Source organism: Mobula birostris, chromosome 23, assembly GCF_030028105.1.
Source record: "Mobula birostris isolate sMobBir1 chromosome 23, sMobBir1.hap1, whole genome shotgun sequence".
NCBI classification, from domain to species: domain Eukaryota; kingdom Metazoa; phylum Chordata; class Chondrichthyes; order Myliobatiformes; family Myliobatidae; genus Mobula; species Mobula birostris.
In genome coordinates, this window is record NC_092392.1 from 21,233,127 (window position 1) to 21,250,623 (window position 17,497).

The 17,497-nt window shown below is 43.5% G+C and overlaps 1 protein-coding gene across 1 annotated transcript in view; it reads right to left on the reverse strand.

The window, feature by feature from the left end:
- itih5 (inter-alpha-trypsin inhibitor heavy chain 5) overlaps positions 1 to 17,085 on the reverse strand; it is a 57,599-nt gene extending 40,514 nt beyond the window's left edge. Inside the window, exons 1-4 of the mRNA XM_072240944.1 lie at positions 16,866 to 17,085; positions 16,417 to 16,461; positions 11,185 to 11,348; positions 2,648 to 2,737 (exon numbers count right to left, since the gene is read on the reverse strand). Coding sequence (XP_072097045.1) covers positions 2,648 to 2,737; positions 11,185 to 11,348; positions 16,417 to 16,461; positions 16,866 to 16,961 — 395 coding nt within the window. The 5' untranslated portion in view covers positions 16,962 to 17,085. The remainder of the gene's footprint in view (positions 1 to 2,647; positions 2,738 to 11,184; positions 11,349 to 16,416; positions 16,462 to 16,865) is intronic.
- Between the last annotated feature and the right edge of the window lie 412 nt (positions 17,086 to 17,497).

Sequence of the window (17,497 nt, forward strand, 5' to 3'; positions counted from 1 at the left end):
CAAAAAAGCATCACCAACTAAGGGACGGAATTTCCAAGCTCTTGTTTGGAGGCTTGAACTTGCATGGTGTCCCACTGGTTCGCTGATGCAGCCTCCAGTAGAGTTCTAACCGGGATTTCTCTTCCTTCTTTATTAAAGCAAGCTCTGCTGAACTCACAGAAGATTTACCATCTGCCCAGTGTGATCCCTGAGTCAATACCACATGAAAGGGCAGCCAATGCATTCCATTTCAAACATCTGTTCATGGCTGCTTTGGAAGAATAACTTGAGCAGACGTGACTAGTTCATCAACTGCAATGTCTTTTTTCTATATCAGTGGACAATGGAATTATCTCTTCCCAAATCCCAACGGTCTGCCGAGACTGGTATTTTAGTGAGAAACCCCAATCTAAATGATGTGACACTGTCTTTCTCAGCGTTGTGATTGGAAACTGACAAGCCAAGTGACTATGACCATCTCCAGCTTCCTTCTCCAAACACTATTAATTAGACCTGACTTTCCTGGCAGGGGTCTATATAATTAACATAACTTCCATTATTCATAATGCAGCTATATCTTTAGAGTAACATAAGGGAATTTAGACCGCCGGTCCCAGGAGCAGTCATTGTTGACCGTCCCCAGGAGACCCTTATTTTTCTGAGGCTCCTCAGAAAAATTTAACATTAAATTTTAACATTGGTGTATTTGTCTCAAATAGATCAAAACGTACTGTGAAATATGTTATTTACGTCAAATTAAATCAGCGAGGATGGCGCTGGGCAGGCTGCAAGTGCCACCATGCTTCCGGCGCTAACGTAACATCCCCTCAACTGATTAACCCCAACTGTACAAATGTGTAGAAAACTGAACGACCCGAGAGAAACTCACACGGTCACGGAGAGAATGCACAACTCCTTATAGACAGTGGTGGGACTCGAACCCCGATCTTGCCAGCTGGTGCCGTAAAGCATGGCATTAACCGCTATGCTACTGGTCTGTCCCAGACCCCTGGGACAACAGCACACCTTCTCTATCTCTGACCATTTGTCTGGTTCACTTCCGACCAAGCAATGCTAACTCATCCCTGACCACTTACCTGATGACTCTCACCTGATCTCAATCCCCTAATCATCCCTCCAAACTCCCATCCCAAACTCTCCCAACGATCACACTCAGCTCCAGGCCCTGAACCTTCCCAAAGCCTCCTCTCAGCCCAAGGCAATGATCATCCAATGGAGCCTTCCCAAACCCAGACCTGAATCTCTCCTAGCAATCCTGCTTAATCAGGCAATAATCCCACTGCTCAAACCTATCTCACATTCCTCCTGATAATCTTTCTCGGCCCTAGGCATCAATCCGTCCCAATGACTCTACCTGACCTCAGTCCCCAATCACTTCTATTGGCCTTTTTCAATTCCAGGAATCTATTCTTTCTGAAGAGCTCTCTTGATCCCTGGTTCCAATCTGTTCTGAAGACCCAAAGCCCTCCCCCTCTTCAACAGCTTCTCCTGACCCCAGCAACCCCTCCATCCTTCCTAAAACTTGACTCCAGATCCTCAATCAATATTTTCAAGAAGGGTGATGTACACTGTAGTGCAGCCTCCCACACATGTAAATAAAGACCAGGCTTTTTATGTTCTGCTATGTTGCTAAGCCGCCATTACTGGAAATGAGTCAGCACCTTAGAAAACCGTTCATATTAACCAGATGAAAGATTAGCTTAATTTGTCCCACATAACCGCGAAACACACAGCAAAATGCATCGTTTGTGTCAAATTAAATCAGCGAGACTTCTGTTGGGGGCAGCCCACAGTGTCGTCACGTTTCATGCCAACAGAGCATGCCCAAAACTCACTAATCTAAACCATACGTCTTGGAGTGTGGGAGGAAACTGGAGCACCCAGAGGAAATCCAAGTAGTCACAGGGAGAATGTACGGTACAAACTCCTTATAGACTTCAGCCGGCATCGAACCACAATTGATGCTTTTGTATAATATTGAACCTATTTATTACAGCAATTAATCAGTGTCTACAGGGATCTTTTGGAGAAAGGATTGCTGTACATAAAGAGAAATCACAGTAAAACAGGGTATTGCGTACAGGAGTTGGGATGTTAAGTTGAATTTGTATAAGACCTTGGTAAGTCTAATTTGGAGTACTGTGTAGAATTCTGGTCTATGTACAGGAAAGACATCAATAAGATTGAAAGGGTGCAGAAAAAATTTACAAGGTCCTTGACTGGATTTGATAATGTGAGTTATAGGGAAAGATTGAACAGGTTAAGACATTATTCCCTGGAGTATAGAAGAACGAGGGGAGATTTGATAGAAGTATAGAAAATTATGAGGGTATAGGTAGGGTAAATACAAGCCGGCTTTTTCCACTGAGGTTGAGTGAGACTAGAACTAGACGTCATGGGTTAAGGGTGAAAGGTGAAATGTTTATGTGGAACATGAGGGGGATCTTCTTTACGCAGGAGGAGGTTTGATTGCAACATTTAAAGTAAATTTGGATAGGTACATGGATGGGAACGATACGGAGGAGTATAGCCCAGGTACAGGCTGATGGGAGTAGGCAGAGTAACAGTTTGGCATGGACTAGATGGGCTGAAGGGTCTGCTTCTGTGCTGTAGTGCTCTATGACTCTATAAGGAACCAAAGACTTACGTATTTTGCCCAGAGTGGCCTTTCTGTTTCTCTCTGAATGGCTTTGCTCTTCCTGAAATCTCGCTCTGGTGTATTTTTTTGCCGATGATCCTGCACAGAAAGCAAAAGTAGAGGTTAACCAGCCACTAAGTAACAGTAACACACACGCACACACACACACTGAATCTAGAGGATTCAGGAAGTCAGGCAGCATCTATGGAAGGGAATAAACAGTTGGTGTTTCGGGCCGAGACCCTACATCCCCTACATAGATGCTGCCTGAATTGTAGAGCTCCTCCATCATTCTGTGTGTGTTGCTTGAGATTTCCAGAGCCTGCAGGATCTCTTATGTTTATTAAGTAACAACAGACTCCAGGCATAATGTTCCAATCTCTACAATTCACAGTTAAACTACTGCCAACCTTTCACAGATATCTGTAATTCTCATTAGGCGCGAAACAGCATTCCATTCTACGAAAAACCAAAACATTAAACCTTTGATCCCATATTGCCAGATTATGTTTTAGTTCTATTTAGCAGAATACTTGAAAGTGTAGGAAGCTTGTACAAAGTACTCGGGTATTAGCGTCATTTTTCATCAGCAAGGATCAAAGGTCAATTTAATGTACCATATACATTCACATGTATTAGTAATTTTGCTGTGGGATGTTTGTACAAACTGTAACATAAAAACAACAGCATTCAACAACTATCAAAAACAAAGAATTATATAGTGTATAAAAGGCTCATAAAGTTAGAGATTAAAGGACAGATGTAGAATTAAATGTGCATAAGAAATACCAGCATGTATTTACAATGTAAAAAGCATTATAGAAAGTGGTTTAAAGTGTTTACTATGCAGTGATGGGTGATAGACAGGGGACGGAAGGGACTAACTAGAATGGTTGATCTGATTAATTCCCCAGGGGAAAAAACTTTTAAGATGGCTTTTATGACAATCAATCCAGTAAAAGTTGGCTTCTGTAACCTTCCAATGTATTTCCAAGTAAATGAAAGACAAAATTAAGTTTTATTTACCATTCATCTTTGTCAGAATCATAGAGCATAGACATAGGCTCTTCAGCTCACCAACTTCATATCGACCATCAAACAAATTGACACAAATTCTACATTAAACCATTTTAATCTGTCCACCATCCCAAAAGCTTCCTAGTGAGTCTATTAGATACATATTTGCTGTGTATTTAATATTTGAATTTGGATTTATTTAAATCCTACAACCGTCACACAACATGAGGGAGTAAAAATCTTTGCGTTATGACTCCATCACAATGTACAGACATGTGAATTTATAAGTCTAATGGTTTTAGAAAGAAGCTGTCCTGTAGCCTGCTGGGTTGGATTTAACGCTGCAGTACCATTTGCCAGATAGAAACAGCTGAAACAGTTTATGTTTCTATGGATCTTGGGGTCCAGCACCGAATTTCTTGGTGTTCACCTGGCAGAGAATCTCACCTGGTCCCTCAACACCAGCTCCTTAGCAAAGAAAGCCCAGCAGTGTCTCTACTTTCTGTGAAGGCTGAGAAAAGTCCATCTCCCACCCCCCATCCTCACCACATTCTACAGAGGTTGTATTGAGAGCATCCTGAGCAGCTACATCACTGCCTGGTTCGGAAATTGCACCATCTTGGTTCGCAAGATCCTGCAGCGGACAGTGAGGTCAGCTGAGAAGATCATCGGGGTCTCTCTTCCCACCATCACAGACATTTACACCACACGCTGCATCCGCAAAGCAAACAGCATTATAAAGGACCCCACACACTCCTCATACAAACTCTTCTCCCACCTGCCATCTGGCAAAAGGCACCAAAGCATTCGGGCTCTCACGACCAGACTATGTAACAGTTTCTTCCCCCAAGCCATCAGACTCCTCAATACCCAGAGCCTGGATTGACACCAACCTACTGCCCTCTACTATGCTTATTGTCTTGTTTATTATTTATTGTAATGCCTGCACTGTTTGTGCACTTTATGTAGTCCTGGGTAGGTCTGTAGTCGAGTGTAGTTTTTGTGTTGTTTTACGTAGTTCAGTGTAGTTTTTGTATTGTTTCTTGTAGCACCATAGTCCTGAAAAATGTTGTCTCATTTTTACTGTGTACTGTATCAGCAGTTATGGTCAAAATGACAATAAAAAGTGACTTGACATAGGACATTCAAAGCTGCTGCACAGGTTGGCAGTGTTGTTAAGAAGGCGTATGGTGTGTTGGCAATCATCAACTGTGGGACTGAGTTCAAGAGCCGTGAGGTAATGTTACAGTTATATAAGACCTTAGTTAGACCCCACTTGGTGTACTGTGTCTAGTTCTGGTCACTTCACTACAGCAGGAAGGATGTAGATACTACGGAGAGAGTGCAGAGGATATTTACAAGCATGTTGCCTGGATTGGGGAGCATGCCTTATGAGAACAGGTTGAGTGAACTTCACTTTTCCTCCTCAGAGCGACGGAGGATGAGGGGTGACCTGATAGAGGTGTATAAGATGATGAGAGGCATTGAATGTGTGGATGGCCAGAGGCTTTTTCCCAGGGCTGAAAAGAATAACACGAGGGGGTATAGTTTTAAGGTGATTGGAAGTAGGTTCAGAGGGGATGTCAGGGTTAAGTTTGTCACACAGAGATTGGTGGGTGTGTGGAATGCACAGCCAGTGACGGTGGTGGAAGCGGATACAATAGGGTCTTTAAGAGACTCTTAGATAAGTACATAGAGCTTAGAAGAACAGAGGGCTATGCAGTTGGGTAAATCTGGGCAGTCTCTCGGCACAACATTGTGGGCTGAGTGACATGTAATATGCTGTAGATTTCTATGTTCTATGTTCTATGTTGGGATTACTGGTGTCCCCAATGATCTTTCAGGCCTTCTTTATGCACCTGCTTCTGTACATATCCTTAGTGAAAGGAGGTTCACATCCACAGATATGCTGGGCTGTCCTTACACTCTCTACAGTGCCCAGCGATCAAGGTTGGTGCAGTTCCCATACCAGGCAGTGATACAGCCAGTCAGGATGCTCTCAATGGTGCCCCTGTAGAAGGTCTTGAGGATTTGGGGGCTCATGTCAAACTTCTTCAGTTAATATTTGAGTAATCTTGTATACGTATTGTTTGATTAAGTGTTCTTGTTTGTTTAAATAATTCTTTATGGGTCTTATATATATAAATGCGTGAATTGCATACATCATGACACGACCATGTGATATATGCTTGCTTCGCTTAAAGTAAACATGAAGTTAGACCCACATTTCAGACTCCCGAGTTTCTTTTGAATTTGTTTGATGTTTTGAAGTTACAAAACATAACAGTATACCCAGGGGTAAATTACGGTGGCAGATTAAGCTACCAACAATCAATCACATCTTGGGAATGTGGGAGGAAATCACAGCACCAGGGGAAGCCCATGTGGTGACAGAAAAACTCCACAAAAACAGACAGCATGGTCCTTGCAGTTATCTTGTCTACCGCACTGCACCTTCTCTGTAATTGCAATGTTATATTCTTTATTCTGTTTTGGCTCTCTTTTATACTCCTTCAGACTAGACAGACTCCGGTGGATTGAGCGGACGGGACCAATGGAAGGTCCAACGGTCAAGAAGACGGTCTCTGCAAGCGTCGTGGAACGTGTACAGCAGGACAAGACACAGAAGATGCCCTGGTCATCCACTGCGCCTAGTCCCATCTCCAGCCGTCTCGACGCTGTCTTGCCACTGGATCCAGATGGGAATTGGGAAGAGAGAGTGAGGCTAACACTGCGCAACTCTCCCTCGCTTAAATCCAAATCATGCGCTAGTCTGGACACCATCATAATAGTGTCGAGGTCCTCATTGACGTCGATGCGTTGATGATGGACGAACACACCATACTCCCTCAATATACCTACGTGTGGACTGATCGAACCAGATGGCCAGCAAACAGAGATTTTCGCCCTATCTCAGTACATGTGACAAAGAGAGAAACCAGAGGTTCATGAGCCAGAAATCAACGGAGGATCAGATCATCATCTGCATTTGCGCAGTTTGTTTACAATTTACAGTGCCTGACGTTTACAGTTTACAGGTCCTGCTTACAGTTATCATTTTGCTAAGTATGCCTGCAGAAAAAGAATCTCAGGGTTGTATGTGGTGACATGTATGAACTCTGATACTATATTTTACTTTGAACTTTGAAGTTAATAAACCAATGAGCTCAGGATGTGCTGGGAACAGTCTGCAAATGGCACCACACATTCCAGCACCAAAACAGCATGCTCATAATGCTCAGCAGGACAACCAGAACACAGTGAGCAACAAAACTACGAGTGTGCAGTTTACACATTCTCCCTCCGGCAACATGGTCCTCCCTCCAGTTCCTCCCACATCCCAAAGACGTGAGAGTTGGTGGGTTGATTAGCCACTGTAAATTGCTCCTCTGTGCAGGTGAGTGGAGAAGCTGGGGGGGGGGGGGGGGGTCAGTGTAAATGTGGGAAGGATAAAATGGGATTAGAGAAGGGTTAGTGCAAATGAAGGGCCAGTTTCTGTTCTGGCTAACCCTGATGATCAGGTATAGTTTCCTTTTCAGCAGACCATAGAAGTGCCCAAATGCCTTGAGATTTTAAAATTTTGAAGAGGAAAGGATAAGTGAGCTCGAGCTTTTCTCTTTGGAGCAAAGGAGGATGAGAGGTGACTTGACAGAGGTGTACAAGATGATAAAAGGCATTGATAGACTGGACAGCCAGCACCTTTTTCCGGGGTCATTACAAGAGGGCATCATTTTAAGGTGATTGTAGGAAAGTATAGGAGGGGGCGTGGGGGGGGGGGGAACGTGGGAATTGTCAGAGGTGGGTTTTACACAGAGAGTGGTGAGTGCATGGAACCTACTGTTGGGGGTGCTGGTAGAGGCCGATACATTAAGGACATTTAAGAAAGAAGTATGGAGGACTATGTGGGGGAGAAGCATTAGAGTATGTTGAAAGATCACTCAACATCATGGGCTGAAGGGCCTGTACAGTACAGCTAGTTCTATGTTCCGTATGATGGCATTAATAATAACTTCTAATGTTTTCCTCTATGGGCAAGTGGGACTAACAGATGAGAAGCTTGGTCAGTATGGACCAGTTGGGCTGAAAGGCTTGTTTCTCTGCTATCGCTAACACAAAATACACTGCAGATGTTGGGATCAAAGCAACACTCACAACACGCTAGAGGAACTCAGCAGGTCAGGCAGCATCCGTGGAAATGATCAGTCAACGTTTCGGGCCAGAACCCTTTGTCAGGACTGAAGAGGAAAGGGGCAGAGGCCCTATAAAGAAGGTGGGGGGGAGGGTGGGAAGGAGAAGGCTGGTAGGTTCCAGGTGAAAAACCAGTAAGGGGAAAGATAAAGGGGTGGGGGAGGGGAGGCAGGGAGCGGATAGGCAGGAAAGGTGAAGAAGGAATAGGGGGAGGCAAAATGGGTAGTAGAAGGAGGTGGAGCCATGAGGGAGGTGATAGGCAGCTGGGGGAGGGGGCAGAGTGAAACTGGATTGGGGGAAGGGAGGGGGAGGGAATTACCGGAAGCTGGAGAATTCTACGGTCATACCAAGGGGCTGGAGACAACCTAGATGGTATATGAGGTGTTGCTCCTCCAACATGAATTTAGCCTCATCGTGGCAGTAAAGGAGGCCATGTATGGACATATCCGAATGGGAATGGGAAGCAGAGTTGAAGTGGGTGGCTACTAGAAGATCCTATCTGTTGTGGTGGACGGAGCGGAGGTGCTCGACGAAGCAGTTCCCCAATCTCCATGGCTGGTAGTAATCCAACTGGCCTGTGACTTCCACTTAGGGGATCTGCCATGATCTTCAGAAATATAAAGCAGGATTAAGGGGCTGAATCCTTTTCCTGTCTCTAATATTCATGCTTTCTGTTCTATATTAGTACACAGGATAATCCAGCACAGGAGCAGGCCCTTCAGCCCACAATCTCTGTGCTGACAATAATGCTGAACCAAACCCACTCACTCTTGAGTGTGTATGGTCCACGTTCCTCTAGTCCCTGCATATACAGTACACGTCTGTCTGAAAGCCTCCTGTACACCATTATCATAGCTACTTCCACGAAAGTCAAAGTCCAAAGTGCATTTATTATCAAGGTATGTATACTTTATACAACCTCGAGATTCGTCTCCTTACACAGAAACAAAGAAACTTAATTGAATCCATTAAAAACAAAAGAAGACCGTCAAACACCCGGTGTGCAGAGGGAGGGGAAAAATTGTGCAAACGATGAAAGCAAGCAAACAAGATTCAGAACTGAAGTTCATAATGCGAGGCAGCTGATCCAGAAGTTCACCAGTTACAGGCCACGGCCTCCGTCCTGCACAGGGACAATCAAACCCCGTAGAGCAGTGAGCCATTCTGGACCATCCCTCACCTCTGACCCTGACACCCTGACCATTTCAATCCGGCCTGGAGCTTAAATCATCCATACCTCAGGTCGGACTCAGGCTTTGACGCTTTGATTCGGCCATCACCCACCGTTCCAATTCAGCCCGGTTCTTAAATCGATCAAGCCTCAGACCTTTTCTTGACTTCGCCTCGCCTTGGCTCCACTGCATCAAGTTGCCTCCGAGTTCACTTGAGCAACTCCAGCTGGGACATCCTGACTCTCTGACACCGCAGCCACTCTGCAAAAATTCCCGGTCCTACAGGTAATTCCGCTCAACTTCTCTTTCTTTGTTTCATTTTCCACCACCAAATAGTCACTGAACTTCAGCAGTGCCATCTTGAAGTGGTATTTAATTATCATTCAATCATACGTGAATAAAGCAAATGAAACAGTTTTCCTGCAGGGCCTAGCGGTAAACTATACACAGCACAACACAGCACATACAAGATAGCAAGCAAACAGTCATGCAAAAATATTTCTATAGTCAAAGTTCCTGAGTGACATATCCCACAAATTGATAGTGCATGTGTGCCATCAGCAAGAAAAAGCAGTTCCGGGCAGTACGCAGACGAATGCACACACGCACACATGCAATCCAGCTTGTCATTCCACCAATCAAACACTAGAGGGCAGCACCAATGGCAGAGGCCGAACCCCAAACCGTACTATGACGACTCCTGTGTCTCCTCTCCTGGGCTGTAGCAACAGGCAAGACTGCACCTTGATACCTTGTCCTCGCTACAACTGAGGTAACGCAGCTCCCCCGCCAACTGCCACGCCCACGCGCAAGGGTCATCATTAATGTCCAACAGCGTCTTGCAATCGCAAGAGAAACATCCAAGACAATCACGCATTGTTACAATGGCCTGTAACAGGCAGCAACATGGTCTGCACCATCCAGCTCACTGATGAGGTAGCCCTGCAGTACCCTAAGTTCTTAAAGTTGAGCATTGTCTTGTGATTGTAAAAAGAAGATTTAATAAAGACAAAAACACTTTTGGTTGGCCCCTAAGAGGCCACAGCATCCGAGCGCACTGCTATCTTACCGGAGTGAAGATGGCAGCAATCTTACCACGATTCCTGACAGCCCATTCCTCACATCACTGTATAAAAATTTGCCCCGCATATCTCCTTTAAACATCCCCTTCTCATCTTAAGTGTACATCCTTTAAAGTTTGGTACAGAAACATAGAAACATAGAAAACCTACAGCACAATACAGGCCCTTCGGCCTACAAAGTTGTGCCGAACATGTCCCTGCCTTAGAAATTACTAGGCTTACCTATAGCCCGCTATTTTTCTAAGCTCCATGTACCAATCCAAAAGTCTCTTAAAAGACCCTATTGTATCCGCCTCTACCACCGTTGCCAGCAGCCCATTCCATGCACTCACCACTCTCTGCATAAAAAACTTACCCCGACATCTCCTCTGTACCTACTCCCTAGCACCTTAAACCTGTATCCTCTTGTGGCAACCATTTCAACCCTGGGAAAAAGCCTCTGACAATCCACATGATCGATGCCTCTCATCATCTTATACACCTCTTTCAGGTCACCTCTCATCCTCCGTCACTCCAAGGAGAAAAGGCCGAGTTCACTCAACCTATTTTCATAAGGCATGCTCCCCAATCCAGGCAACTTCTTTGTAAATCTCCTCTGCACTCTTTCTATGACTTCCACATCCTTCCTGTAGTGAGGCGACCAGAACTGAGTATAGTACTCTAAGTGGGATCTGACCAGGGTCCTATATGTCTACCCTACAAACATCAGGGTAGAATTTGATTCTGGCTGTCCACTCTATCATTGCCTCTCAAAATTTTATAATTTTTTATCAGATCTCCCCTCAGCCTCTGATGCTCCAGAGAAAACAACACGTTTGTCCATGCAATAATTCCAATTATTCCTATTCATTGATCATTGAAGAATGGCATAGTACAAGAAACAGGTGTGGAAGTAAACCACTTGTCCCTTCACCTTGCTCCATCAGTGAATAAGTTCCTGGACAAGCTTCCACCTCAGCACCATTTTCCTGCACTATCACACATCCTTTGATTCCTGTAAGATCCGGATCTCTAATCAGTCTGCTGCAAGTTATCATAAACCATTGAAACTCCAACATGGAAGAAAGTGAGTCCGATAAATACCCACATTGTAAAGTTGGAAATGAAGGCGGCAGCTGGAAACTGCATCTGGAAAACAGCATCCTTGGCTCTAAAAGCCCGATTAACCATGGTGCAGGAAACGGCTGTGAAGGCATAGCGAGAAAAGATGGTGGACTTCACGATGAAATCTGTCATGTGGGGTTTACTGGCCTGCAAGAAAGGAAGGGAACATCAAAAGAGAGAAGAGTTAGGATCCTGATACACCACAGTGAGAGGACATCAAAAGTCGCTGCAACATTCTCCACAGAGTGGAGTTTGTTGAAGGAGTAATGACCCAAGAAAATAGGAGCGGGATCAGGCCACTTGGCTCCTCAAACCTGCCCACATTCAATATAATCCTGATGATTCCTCCACCTGGAGTACTGTGCTCATTTCTGGTCTCCTCTTTGTAGGAAGGATGTGGAAGCTTTAGAGAGAATGCAGAGGAGGTTCATCAGGATGCTCCCTGGATTCGAGAACATGTCTTAGGAGAATAGGTTGAACGAGGTATGGTTTTTCTCTTTGGAGTGAAGGAGGATGAGAAGTGACTTGATAGAGGCATATAGGATGATAAGAGGCATAGTGGGTAGCCACAGACATTTACCTGGAGCAGAAACAGGTAATACATGAGGACATTCATTTAAGGTGATTGGAGGAAAATCCAGTGGGGGACATCGGTGACAAGTTTTATACACAGAGAGTGGTAAGTCACACAATGCACTGTCAGGGGTGGTGGTAGAGGCTGAAACATTCAGGACATTTAAGAGACTCTTAGATAAGCACATGCATGAAAGAAGGTGGAGTTCTATGTGGGAGGGAAGGGTTAGATTGATTTTGGAGTAGGTTAGAAGGTCAGATCCACATTATGGGTCAAAGGGCTTATACCCATGATATATTCAGCTGAGTCCACTACTGTCGGCACTTTCTTATGTTGCACTGCATTCAAATTGATATACAATGATACAACCAGACAGGACACATTCAAATGTACATCTGCAGAAGAGTTCAGTGATAAGCCAACTCTCCTTAACCTCCTAAGAAAGTAACGATGTTGGTATGCCTTCCACATGATTACATCTATGTGCTCTGCTTAGGGCAGGTCATCTAATATGTTAATATCCAGGAATTTAATTGCTGCTAACCCTGTCCACCACCAGTCCATCAATTTAGATCAGCGCACGTTCACCCTCCTCCTTCCGTAAGTCAACAATCACGTATATACAGTGGATTCCAGTTAATTGGGACACATCAGGGTCAGTGCATTTTGGCCCAATTAAGCAGCTGCCCCAGGTGAAGTTTAATGGAAATAGTTAAAAAGGTATAATGATAAAAAGATAAACCAGAAGATAAAGTATGTATTTAAAGTACAAATTAGAACACTACCAATGCTACTATAGTACTAAAAAACAGTGTATATTTGTTATCAACAGAGGAGTTCATCTGGTGTATACTGACATGTATGGGGTGTCCAGGGAGGGGTAGTACCTCTGGCTTGTTGTGTCAGTTCTGGGGCAATTAGCTCTATTTTGATCCCCACCAGAAACACAGCTCTCACCCATGGCTCTAAGTAGCTGTTTGCATGCAACAGCGGCTACACCCCGGTACACCACTTCGACAGGCGGGCTAAATCGGCTGAGGGTAGCCAGCAGACCTCATGCCCCAGTGAAATAGTGACGTGCCTATCCTAGCATGTGAAGTCAGCTCCGGCAGACTAAGTGGATGAAATCAACAGTGAGATTCAATGGCCAAGAAGGCGGTTCTGCAAAGCTTCGCAGAGAGCAGAGGTATGATAAGGCACAGAAGAAGTCATAGTTATCCAGGAAGACCCTAGTTTGTGATAACTGTTCATACCACTGGACCCAGACTTCCAAGGTCGAGAGTGGAAGTGTCCCAGCACCACGGGTTTTCTGCTTTAAAAACTCTCCTGCATGGTTTCACTGTCATAGTCAGATACGACAGCCAACCAACACACTGCCGTGTTATTTTGATTGATCGTAAATTAACAAAATCAGCACAGATACCTAATGTAAATAATGCAGACTTCATACAATACTTTCAATGACTGCATCCTCCAAACCTTCGTTTTCATTGTAACATTCACAAAGACTGTTGATACCTTCAAATTCTTTGTAGTTCCTAACTTGTTGAATTAGTGAAATCATTTAATTTTCACTCCTGGCCATTTCTGGCTTCTTCAATCCTGAATGCTTAAAAATACAGATAGCAAAACAGTTCTAAATTTTCTTACTGCTTATTTCTTTCTCGCCAATTATCAGCGGCAAAAATCACAGCTTTTTTTAACACGAACACTATGATGCTATTGACACTATTTAAAAAGTTTTCGCTTCCAAGTATGGTGTAGTGCCTAAAGGCCACACAAGTTCACATGACTGACACTAGTTAAAAACTTTTTCCTGTCCCAATTAAGCGGCATAATGTCCCAAATAAACAAAGGGAATCCCAGTTATTTTTTGATTAGTTTTTGTTCTTTAAGAGTTATTCCAAACAAGCAGCTGCCCTGATTAACTGATGAACCAATTAACCAGAATTGTTTATATATAAATGCAAAGTGTTTCTAGAGATGCATTGGAATCCCGGCATTATGTGTGGAGATGGGAGAAGTGCCTCTACATTTAAGATGAATTCAGTTGGGCCTGCAGTTTTGGGCAAAACTAAATGGCTTCAATCATAGCTGTCCACCAAAGTGTCTTTTGCAGGGGAAGTCGGAGCACCAAAGTAAAATTAAAAGATATCCATTTTTAGATTTGGTTAATAACTGGACTGTGAAATTGAAACTGACTGAGGAAGCATAGTTGACCAAATTTGCTTGCCACCCGTCCCTTTTTGGCTCTTGCCAGAACCAGAAGTAGACCTATTCCTCCTTTTTCAACTTCAAGGAAGCAGAGCAATTTCATCAGCGTTGATCACAAATGAATATTTAAATAATAAATGGGGATCTTATCTGAAGAGTTTTACTGATGGCTCAGTAGACCCAGAAAGCAGTAGGGCAGGATTTGGGATTTGTCTCAACTTGGAGTTAAGGTTGGTCACCGGGTTTCAGATGGTGTTTCTGTCTTTGCAACAGAATTATTAGCAATCCTCTGGGCCTTATGGTGGACAGGAGACTCTTGACCATGTAGGGTTATCATCTGCTCAGATTCTGCTGCTGCCTTAGAGGCTATAAAAGGGAGTAAGTCAAAAGCTCATCCTGACATAGTTATTGAGATTCTCTTAGTATTGTTTAGAGTAGGGAAGATGGGTTGTGCAATTAGATTTTCATGGATACCTGGGCACGCTGGGGTGGAGGGAAATGAAATTGTGGATGGCATTGCAAAGTCTTCCTTACAGAGCAGGCAAGTAGGAATTAGAGTTCCCCTAGGCAGAGCAGAATTGAGAAGTAGGATTAAAAAAGGTATAGAGAAGAAGTGGCAGGAGGATTGGAAAAATGAATTAAAGGGCAGGCATTATTTTTCTAGTCACCCACTAGTTAAAAAGGTCTCAGACTGTTACCTTTTAAATCGTAGAGATATGGTGAAATTAACAAGATTTAGGTTGGGGCATTGTGGGCTAAACTATTATTTAAAGATAATAGGAAAACATCCTACTGGATTATGTGACTGTGGTAGTCCAGAGACAGTCCAGCATGTTTTGCTGAGCTGTAATCGATACAAAATTGAAAGAAGCATGTTGTTCAAGAGGCCATCTGGCTTAAATTTATTTTGGTTTTCTATTAAGTCTTTGTTTGGCCATCAAGAGAATCAACATCTGTTTGAAGAGTTTATTATTCAGTTTATACGTGAGACTAGGTGTTATATTCAAGAACTTGAGTTCATTGAAGTTTGCTAGTTAATTATATGTCCTGCGGAGGGCAGTAATACACTTAGTTGTATCTAAGCTGCCGGAAATAGAAGAAGAAGAAGAGATGCATTGGTCTCTCTTCTTATCAGGACTGTGCACCAGATAGTGCTGGGTTTTACAAAGAGATAGCGAAGCTCTAAGTGGGGATTTGGACAACAAAGAAAAAGACCATTAGACATAGGAGCAGAATTAGGCCATTTGGCCCATTGAGTCTGCTCCACTATTCCATCATGGCTGATCAATTATGCCTCTGAATCTCAGTTCTCTTGCCTTCTCCCCAAAACCTTTAACACCTATACTAATCAAGAACCTATCAAATTCTGCTTTAAATATATCCAATAGCTTGGTCTCTAAAGCCATCTGAGGCAAAGAATTCCACAGATTCATCACTGTGTGGCTAAAGAAATTCCTCCTCATCTCTATTCTAAAGAGATGCCCCTCAATTATTAGGCTATGCCACACTTTGCCTCTTGCCAGTCAGCCAATTTTCTATCCATATGATATCTTTCCTGTAATACCATAGGCTCTTATGTTTTTTAGCTGCTTCATATGCAGCACCTTGTCAAAGGCCTTCCGAAAATCCAAGTGAACAACAACTACTGGTTCTCCTTTCTCTACCCTACCTGTTATTTCCTCAAAGAGTTCCAAAAGGTTTGTCAGGCAAGATTTTTCCTTAAGGAAACCATGCTGACTTTAGCCTATTTTAATCATGTGCCTCCAAGTACTCTAAACCCTCGTCCCTAATAATGGGCTCCAACGCCTTCCCAAACGCTGAAGTCAGGCTAACTGGCCTATAAGTTCCTTTCTTCTGCCTGCCTGCCTCTCTTCTTAAAAAGTGGAGTGACATTTGCAACTTTCCAGTCTTCCAGAATGAAACCAGAATCCAGTGATTCTTGAAGACCATTACTAATGCCTCCGCAATTTCTTCAGCCACCTCAAGAACACTGGGGTGTAGTCCACCTGGTCCAGGTGACTTATCTACCTTCAGACCTTTCAGTTTCCCAAACACTTTCTCATAAGCAATAGCAATTACACTCACTTCTGCATGATATATAGTACAGTACATGCAAAGTGTTTTTTAAAATGGATTACTCTCACTCCCTTTCAGGGCTATGCACGAGATAGTGCTGGGATTTACAAGGAGATAACGAGGCTTTTAAATGGAGTTTTTCACGACAAAGAGAAAGTAGCTAATGTCTGATTTACAGCGCTGATGAGTTCCATCAGCGATCAGCAATGGGCAATGAACCCTCAGGAGCGGCGGAATTTAAAGCTGTACCTGCAAGGTGCCCTAACATTGAGATCTGAGTCGTAACTTCCCGCGCACTTTTGTTATTGTTAAAAAAAACACGGTCCAGAAAATTAAAATAAAACAATTTACCAGTCTCTGCTGAACAACTGTCTGCCTCGCGGGACGCTGAGATTCCTGAAGGAGGGGAAAAAAAGAGACTTCTGTTTTCAAGTAACCATTTTATCACCGTCAGTTTCATTCGGTTATTTAGTTCTCAAAACAATTTCTTAAGTCAACTATTATATAGTAAATTAAAAATGAATGAAATGAATAAAAGTTGCCTGTAGATGCCTACAAGAAAATTAATTTCAAAGTAGCATACGTTCCCTGATCATAAACTTACTTTGAACTTTGAATTTGAATTCCACAAAACACCCAAATTTAGAGTTTGGAAAATCCACTAATGTGCGATTAATACATTTTCTCTTTCCTGTGTGGATTAAGCGACAAGCTTCTAACGCAGTCTCTATGTTAATTAGTTTCTGAGCAAAGATCCCATAAACGAAATTTGTTTCATATATGGCTGGCATTAAACTTACAGGCTTCGGAAGGGATACTCTGTTAAAGTCGTGGTCGACCCTAGAACCTTGCGTCCAAGCGGTCAGCAAGACCCCTAATAAGAGGAGAGCGATCATATTCCAGCTGTTCTGTGGGTGCCGAATACTTTGCAAGTGGCTGCTGTTGGGTCCGGCAGCGCTGAGTGCAACGCACCAGAGCCGGACTGGAGGTGGGTCCAACCTAGGTCAACCGAGTTCGTTTCTAACTCTCTCTCTCTTTCCCTCTCTTCTCTACCCCACCCTCCATCCCCCACCCCCCACACCCGCCGTGATGTACACACAGTACTGATGAGCTAACCCTCCCTAATAAAACATTTGAGGCACTTTGTTAACTTGCACATTAAACCAGTCCCACTCCACCACAACCCCCCAGCACCACTATATCATTTCATGTCAGTCACCCAATGTATAGACATTCGCATTCCTGTACATACAATCAATCTATGTTTATGAGCTATTTTATGTATCTATATTTATTGTCGAGCTCTTTATCATACTGTGTTTTTTATATGTTGCACCGGATCCGGAGTAACAATCATTTCGTTCCCCTTTACATTTGTGGACTGGAAAAGACATTAAACAATCCCGATTCTTGAATCTTGACTCTTTGATCT